At 33.9% G+C, this 9,311-nt stretch overlaps 1 protein-coding gene and 1 non-coding gene across 2 annotated transcripts; both read left to right on the forward strand.

The window, feature by feature from the left end:
• The first annotated feature begins 3,451 nt into the window (after window positions 1-3,451).
• LOC131626825 (agamous-like MADS-box protein AGL80) lies at window positions 3,452-4,220 on the forward strand. The gene has a single exon (XM_058897665.1). It carries the CDS (start codon window positions 3,513-3,515, stop codon window positions 4,218-4,220), a length of 708 nt encoding a protein of 235 aa, XP_058753648.1. The 5' UTR covers window positions 3,452-3,512.
• A 556-nt stretch (window positions 4,221-4,776) lies between these two features.
• LOC131626829 (small nucleolar RNA snoR134) lies at window positions 4,777-4,912 on the forward strand. Its single transcript, XR_009291332.1, has one exon. It is a non-coding gene; the product is annotated as a small nucleolar RNA snoR134 (small nucleolar RNA).
• Window positions 4,913-9,311: the final 4,399 nt, after the last annotated feature.

The following is a 9,311-nucleotide window of genomic DNA, read 5'->3' on the forward strand; positions in this document are numbered from 1 at the left end:
GCGCGGCACTGTCTTGGACTCCCGCGGCGCGCCCTTGCTAAAACTTCTTCTTTTTGCTTTGCCTTTGAGACTTCCATCTTTCTTTCCTCTTCATGTTCTTATAAAGCTCCTTTTCAGCTCCAAACCTGCATCAATAGTACCCACAAGTGATTCGATTTGCTTTACACATGAACTAAACTTATTCAGTTCAATTCTTACTAAAAACCTATGGATCTATCACAATTTGCATTAATTTAGAAAAGAAATTACTTATATTAACACATGAATTTACCATTAATTCACTCCTAACACCAGTTCAGTGCAACAACACTTAATCTGGTGGCTACCAAGCCCGGAAGGAAGTCCACTATCAGTAGTATTAGTTTAAAGCCAAAACACCCCTAGTTTACAACTTCTTGCCTAATCACTACCTAGCTATACTTTTGCCTATAAGTCGACATCTAGACCTGGGAAGTCGACATCCCACCTCTAATCACCGCAGCGATTAAACAGTCTCACACCTTGTGACCAAGGGAACCTAAATAGAAAGATTACATTTTCTAATATAAAATACTTAGTTAAACACCCTAACTAAGAACAATTCTTGATCTTACTTAAAAACTTTGATTAAGAACAACACTCAAATCTCTTGCTTAAAAGCTTCAAGAGAGAGAACACACGTCCACCTCAATGTATTAGAAGATACACGAGTGACTCAAAAGAAAATAACGCACGAAAACTTGAGAGACTCCCAAAACAACAACCCTTATTGCACCCACTTGAATGCTTGGCAAACTAGGTTTCCTAAGTTCCTTTTTATAGACTCTTGCAGAATGGGTTTGGACTTTAAACTTAATTCAATCTTCTCCAATATGAAAACAACTGCAAGATCTTTTCACAAATTTGGAACAAATAAAATCAAATCTTAGTTTTCTAAAAGAAATCTCAAAGATTATTTTTCTAACAACAGAGACTAATCTGCAATTGTTTTAATCATCCCTTGATTTCCTGCGCCTGTAATGATTATCTGAATATTCCAGATTCTCATATTTTTCAATCAAATCTTTCAAGGTTAAAAAACCATTCTGAACTAGCAGGATGTTTTTGTGTAGGATGTCACACCATCTAGCAGAACATCTGTCAAAAAACATATAACAGCAAAACCTGTTATGACAGTAGGACAAGATGTGACAACATCTTGCTTAACATCAGATAATAACCATGGTTTAGCAAAATTATGCTAATTAAAAAAATCATGGAACAAGTAATAGGTTTTCTTTTAATGAAGACAACTTCAAAGTAAAATACTAAAAAGACTTCATCATGATAAGAGTACAATAAAGGATAAGTCAAAGAGCACTAAAGAGGCTAAAATATTCAAACCATACATGTAAAGGTTTGAAGAAATTGACTACTCAAAGGAGAAGGAAAACCAAGAGAAATCATAAAAAGTCTCAAGAGATCTTAAGCAGTGTCACCACAGAAAATGATATCTGGTTAAAAGCTTGTAGAATGAGTTAAACTCCTAATTTAGACCTTTTTTAAAAGCAAAAGGGGATTTTTTGTACAAGAATATGACTATAGGCGCACACACACACACACACACACTAAAACCCTTTTTAAATGTTTTACCAAAAGGAAATTTTTTCTCAAATGGTTTATCAATGCTTTGAAAAATAGATAGAAGTTGTATAGAAAAGGATGAGAGCATTCAAAAATGCATATTTTTTTAACTATATTTAATCGATTAGAACATAATGTCAATCAATTAGATCAACTAAAATTTGAGGCGCAAGGCAAGTTGAATGCACCTAGATTCTATCCAACGGCTATATATAATTTCTATCCTTTTTGGGAACTTATAATCGTTGGCTTTGAATAAACTAATTGATTCACCCAATCGATTAATAACGACTATTTTTGCTTAAATGTTATTTTCTATTTTGTGGAATCTCAAGCCTATAAATAGAGGCTCCATTTCCCATTTCATTCCATCCAGAACTCGATTTGTATATTGACACACACACACACACCGTAAATTTTATTTTTCACTTTCTCTCACTAGTTCTTTTAGCCAAATAATTTTTGTGAGGAAAATTCCATTTGTGAGTGAGATGTTTATTGTAATTGGGTAGCATTGTATAAGTTCACCAAGGATGTTGTTCATGCACCTTGGACGAATACTGTCCATTTAAGGATCATATATATGATTTGAAGATAAACCTGTTAAAAGCTTATGGTTGGGGATTGTGTGATCAGTTCCTACTAGTTTATATATTTAAGTTGAAGATCATCTAGCTTTGAAGATCTTACATTGGTTCATGGTTAGGCTCTTTAAAACCATGATAGGTTTTAAGATCAACCCGGTTAAAATCTTAAGAGGTTATTTGGTAATCTTGTTAAACCAATTGAGCTCAGATATATTTTGGAACTTGAAGACTAACTCCTACAAAGTTCATGTTTGTGGAGAGAAGACTGATGGATTTAATCTATAGTTGGGAAGGAAGCTTGAACACTTCAATCTCAACAATTTATTGGAAAAGAGGCAAACGTCCATATCTATCGTCTTGTATTATTATAGTTGTAGGACAACCACCATTTCCTTGTACAAGGGGGTTCATGAGTATTTCCTACTAAAAGCTCTCAGGTATTATTGGAAACTCTCAAGACCAAATCTTGGAGAGAGGAATATGTCCTTTTTGTTTTGACCGAACCTCTATAATTCTTGGTGTCTTTCTTCTTTCTTAAACTTTTTAATTTTCGCACTTTATTATTTTATTTTTGTTGCTTAGACTTAAAAAATACTTTCAATCTTTGATTAAATTGACAAAAGTTTTCAAAACTTATGTTTTTTCAAACCATACAATTTACCCCCTCTTGTATGTGAAGTCTCAAGTCCAACAACTCACGCAACCCTAATCCAACCTTCATTGTTCCGGCCATTGCACCAGCGTTATAAACTCAAACAAATTTAAATAGCATGTCCACTTAAATGTCAACATTTTTTGACTCACCTCAATGTGGGGATACATCTCTGAAAACAATTCAAGACAAAATATGTGATAAAAATGCATGTATTTTTATCAATTTTTTCAAAATATATGATAAACATAAATGAAAAAATCTAAACAAGCCCACTCTTTATGTGTGGCCCAACAAACTTCAATCCTTCTCCACTATGAAATAGCCAACTTAATTTGAGAAATTTTTATGTGGATATCCCATGGTTCCAGCGTAGATAAATACTATGAATTATCCCAAGCATATCATAAAAAATCTACGTACATGAATGTAGAGATTTAGATTCTAGATACATCCTTGTAAAAATGTTAAAAATTAAATGTCATAAAGAGGCATTTTACCGTTGAAAGAAAATGCCAGTTGGAAAATAAAGACACATGCATCTTACCTACCACGTACATATAATGAATTTGGCCTATATATACAACACATTATTCAGAAAACAAAAATCAAAACCATCAACTTTCTTCTTTTTTCTCTATCGACTTTCATCTTATTTTCTTGTCAAAGCCATGGCTAGAAAAAAGGTGAAGCTCGCTTTCATTGAGAATGATACCGCAAGGAAATCAACATACAAGAATCGAGAGAAGGGTTTAGTGAAAAAGATTGATGAACTAGCAACCCTTTGCGGTGTAGAGGCTTGTGCCATAATATATGGCCCCTACGAACCACAACCTGAGATCTGGCCATCCGCTTCCGGAGTACAAAATGTGCTTTCGAAATTCATGACAAAGTCTGAGTTCGAACAAAGAAAAAAGATGGTGAATCAGGAGAGTTTTCTGAAAGAAAGGATTTCAAAGGCTGAAAAGCAATTTGAGAAGCAATGGAAAGACAACAGAGAGAAAGAGAGAACCATGTTCTTGTTTGAATGTCTCAGTGCTGGGAACGTGGTGCAGAAGGATATGTCGGTGGCTGGTTTGAATCATCTTGCTTGGATGATTGATCAGAATCTTAAGGAGATTAGCAGAAGGATTGAAGCAGATGATAGAAACAGTAATATTCATCAATGTGAAAGCCAAGAACATCTCCAAATGGAACAGTCATTGCTGCTACCATTGCCGCTGCTACCACCAACCATGTCCAATAATGAAGACATTGCAATGATGAGTCATTGCCATCTTCCACCACCACCGCCACCACAACCAACCGTGCCGAATAATGATGAAATTGCAATGAATAATAATGACATCATGATGAATGGTTATGATGCATATCTGTAGAATAGATTTTGACCTAATTTACTATCTTGAATGGTGATTATGGACTTGATGATGCATATCCTTTGAGGTGGATCCGACGAATTTAGTCCAATTTTTGATTGATATGATAATTTATATTTATAGTTTTTTTTGTGTGTGTGTGTGTGAAGATCATACAATCAGTCATTTTCACTTTATTTCAATATCAACGATAAGGAATTTTTGCTTGTATCAAATTCTCAAGCTTATTTCTAATATGAAATTGAATTTTCACCTTTATAATTCTATTGTTCATAAAATAACATCTAAGCCTCATTCAAAATTCAATAATATTATTTTCGCAAGGAGGCTGGTAATCATGGTCTTCATCACATCAACAACCATAGCCACCACACTTCTACCATTGGCTCACGAAGTTCGGGTTTTAGGGTTTTGGCTCTGCTCTATAACAACCAGCATCACCTTCCCAATAATAATCATTCCATCATAAGGGTTCGGCAGTGGCTGATCTAGATCTACAATATCATCTCATCCCAAAACTCGCACATAAAGGTTATTTTTCGTTAATTTCTCATCTCAGCACAACTCCTCCCGGGCATCTCTGATAATTTTCATGACGCGAAAGCCCCGATGCACGGGCTTGATCGCCGCCGTTCGTGTTGCTGTCTCCGTAATTCTCACGGCCGACCTGTGTTAAAGTAATGGCTTAATATCAGCTTGATTTGCTTGTTTGTTTTTTGAATTTGCCTCACTACACCTTTAGCTTGTTTTCTTATATTTGCCATGAAAACCAAAGCTAGTCATAGAGGCAAACATTACATTTGAATTTGATATATTTATATTAAATTAGGTTTTGATTTTACTACACCTTTAGTTATGATTTTCTTTGGTTTAGGTGGAAACGGAAATTAAATAAAGTTTAAGTTAAATAAGACACCGGTATGCAATAATCAGACTTCGGAGAAACGGAAATTAAATAAAGTTTAAGTTAAAATAATCAAAGGCAAGACACCGGTAGGCAATAATCAAACTTCGGAGATTCAGTAAGTCATTCGACATTATTTTAAGTATTAAAACACTCTTTCAGTAGAAACTATCAATTTAAAAAACTTTATCTAACACTTTCGTATTTATTGATTCAGATTATATTATCAAATATAAATGCTTACTCTCTCTATCTTATTTAAAATCTAATTATACTTTTTAAAACCAATAGAATCTAATTAATCCTAAAGCGCTCTCGCTGTATTTAAAATTAATGTTCGATTTCCAATATCCGGTTAAAACCTCGAACTCTCGTAGTGTTGATTCTAACCTTTGCTTTTCTTTTACTCTCGTAACAAAACGGTTTAATATTATATTTGGAAACCAAAACCAGAAAAGTATTTTATGAATATTCACACCAAATTATTATCGAACCCCTTTGGTTCTACGACTTACATACCGGTATCAAGGAAATTAGCCGGACATGCTTTTCAATTCAAACACAGAATAACAGTGAACAACCAATAACTCAATTATCATTACTAAATATAAAAACAGTAAATGCATATAAAATTAAAACCTGGAATTTATAAAGGAAATTGGAATTATGCTAAACTCCGAGTATCAAGTCGCAATCCCCCACAAAGTGTAGATGTTGCTTCTTGAAATTACAGATTGAACGATAAATAAATCCTAAAACTACGATTGCAATAGCCCCCCAGTGTAGAAAACCATTGTTGTTTGAAGGCAAATTGACTGCTTAAGAAACTAAGTAAAATTAAAAGAGTTCTGAACTTGGGAATTGAAAAATTAAGAATTGGACGAGAGCCTTTCTGTTTATAACTGCTCTCCTTTTATAATGCTTGTGGTGACCTTGTCCAATCCTGAAGAATAGGTCTTGTGAGAAAATATAGTGAGTGATGGCTTCTAGTGCACTCTCTTCGGACGTGGGGAAACCACGTATATTAATTACTAAAATTTGGAGTTGTGCCGATCGTAATACAATGTGTGCCGAGGGGCACACATTTTGGAGCTGTGGCAGGTGGCATGAGGCTGTGCCGGACGACACAGTCTTCTGTCATGAGGTTTTGCTGCTACTTCTGTTACTTCTGCCAAAGTTTGGTTTTTTAGCTCATTTTTCTTCCCATTCCTTCCTCTTCTCTCATCAAGCTTAGTTGAATATAGTTACCTGAAACACACTAAAAATACCAATGTAATGCAACATAGTCAATGAAAACGGTATATTGATTCATGCTAATCAAGTCGAATATGCGATATATTTTCGTGTTATCAAACTCCCCTACACTTGAACCTTTGCTTGTCTTCAAGCAAATAATCATTGTTAAACACGAGTTAAACACAAATACATGACACAACATCAAATTGTACGGGGTTGTGAGATATTTTTGTTACAATAATAAAAGCTCAATTTTAAAACCAAAGTTACAGTAATGATACTAAACAACTCCCACTTTATGCAGACCTATCTGAATCATGCTATTATAGCTCAATCTAGTTCTTTTCGCTTTATTTCACCCATTTTCATTCGAGCGCAATCAGATTAAGCCCTTTATCTTTACACACACATAGTAGAGTAGCCGGTTAGTGAATATGATCCTTTTAAGCGCGGGGTTTCTGACACATATATGTGGTAACCTCCTTTTATAAACCCAATTGCGGATTTGGGGGGATCGGACCGTAGTCCTCCCTAACAAGTTTAGTACTAGACACTTCAGAACCAACCGACAACGGGTTTCTTCCTTGTTCTTTTTTTCTTTTATATTTTATAGGTTTGCATCGGTTGGATTAAGTCCAACAGTGAAACAGATATCTAAATATTGGGATCATTCACTTATATTCATCGACTCTCTACGTAGTTTATGCTTAAGACGATGCCGACTGCTAAATAAACTACTTGGGATTACTTTAAAACTAAAGCTTAATGTTTCGGTATAATAGGTACTCAAATCAGTCTTGCATACTCGGGGGGTGAGTGTCAAGACAGTAACAATTTTGTTTAATTTTACTCAAATTTCTAACATATCTTAAGCGTGAGCAACCTATACACTTTTCGAGTGCGTCAAGACATTGCGATTAACTAACGAAATTTTCGTTATGACTCAAGAAATAGAGGAAGTCAAATAATAAACGAAAAGTTTCATATAAGAATTTGATTGTACATAAATTGTTTATTTAAGGGAAATAGATGAAAAAGGAAATCTAATTAGAAAGCGGTAAATTCCTCCCCCACACTTAAATCTAACAGTGTGACCAATGTTTCAAAATAAGGTGAAAAAGGAAGGTAGTAGCTAGGTGCAATCTACTCTGGCCCATATCCTCTTGCTCTTCCTCGGGCTCGTTCGCGTCCAGGCATACCCACATGGTGAATGTATTCTTGCAAGTCATCCATGCGTATGGTCAAAGTCGTCATCTCCTCAGTCAAGCTTGACATCTACCGCCCATTCCTTTCACCGTATCACTTCAAGAAAATTGACATGTACCAATGGCGAAAAACCGTTGGTAAAGATATAAAAACCGTTGGTAAAAGGCAAAAAACCTATTCCAACGGACGTTTGCTAACGTCAAATGTAATTTCCTATACCAACGACAAATTTCCATCCCAAAATTTTATACCAACGGAAATTTTGAGGGGTTGTTCAAAATTTCGAGGCAATAACAACGGTTAATTACACTATTTATCCACCACACAGTGCCGTTGGTATAGGACAAAAATAGCCGTTGGTATAGATTTTTTTTAACAAATATTTCTTTACTATAATTATTATTTTTTAATAATCAAATTTATTTCTGTATGCACCACACTAAATTTAAGGCTATATCAAAGAAAATTTCAATTATATTGTCAAAATTGCAAGTCTTACAAACATATCAAAATAACAAAATAATATCGATTAACAAAAACCACAAACATATCAAAATAACAAAATAATGTCAATTAACAAAAAAACACAAACATATCTAATATTAAAGCAATTTCTAGTCTTCCTTTCTTTCATCTTCATCAGTGCATGGACTTTGAGAATTTGTTTGGTTTGGGACACTAGAAGCATCTGTAGCCTATTGAAAATAAAATAAAATAAGTTAAAAACTCAACTTAATGAATGTTTTCATACTATTTGAAATATGAACTTGAAAACTAAAATATAATATATCTGTCTTGCAGCTTGTAAAATAACATTCAAATCTTCTTGAGATAATCGATTTTGTATCACTGACATCATATTTTCCATACACACATTTGTCCTCTCTTGACTTTCTCGCATTTTCTTAAGTTCATCCCTCAACTCTTGATTTTCGGACAAAAAAGCTTTTGATTTTTTAGGTTTCGGAATATTGCCTATACAGCGCACATGTCCCCTCTTTTCAGATCATTTTACTTGGGAGTAAATGTCATCCTTCCAAGGCATATGACTTTGTGTCTTTTGGACCGATTGAGAAGTTTCAGCCTCATTATTATGTTTGTTTAGTTTTTCCTGAAATATTATATTAAATAGAATAATACAAAATGCAACATGGGAAGAACTAAATAAGAACACCAATACTTGCCAAATAGCAAAGAGAATATCAGCCAAGTAATAGCAGAGAGGTTGAACACAGTTGTTGATTTAAAACAAAAACAATAACATTACAAATCCATAAAAAAACCACTGTTGAATTCAAAATTAAGTGAAACATATTCTACAATAACAATCAGTAAATTATGCAATTACAATACTCATCATATTAAGTTTATTAATCCATAATTTCACCAAAAACAGTGCCCGGAAATTCATATTGGCATGGGACATATTGATTACCATTTCTTTAAGAATATTCTAAGTTTACTAATCACTGTTAAATAGTCCAAGTCATTGTTGAAATTCTATGATTTTAATATTAATAGTGCCTGAAAAACAGTTTACTAATCCATAATTACTCATCAAGCCAAGTTTACTACTCCACAATTTTAAAAACAAAAGTGCCTAAAAATTCATGCTAAGTTTCCTAATCTATTAAAGAGATGAACCATAATTAGAAATCCAAAAGCAAGAAAATTCAAATAAAAAACCACCAGCAAGTTCCATTAATTTCAAACACCGGTTCAGTACAATTCAGATAATAAAATAG

This window comes from Vicia villosa, unplaced genomic scaffold (assembly GCF_029867415.1).
Source record: "Vicia villosa cultivar HV-30 ecotype Madison, WI unplaced genomic scaffold, Vvil1.0 ctg.000325F_1_1, whole genome shotgun sequence".
Lineage (NCBI taxonomy): Eukaryota > Viridiplantae > Streptophyta > Magnoliopsida > Fabales > Fabaceae > Vicia > Vicia villosa.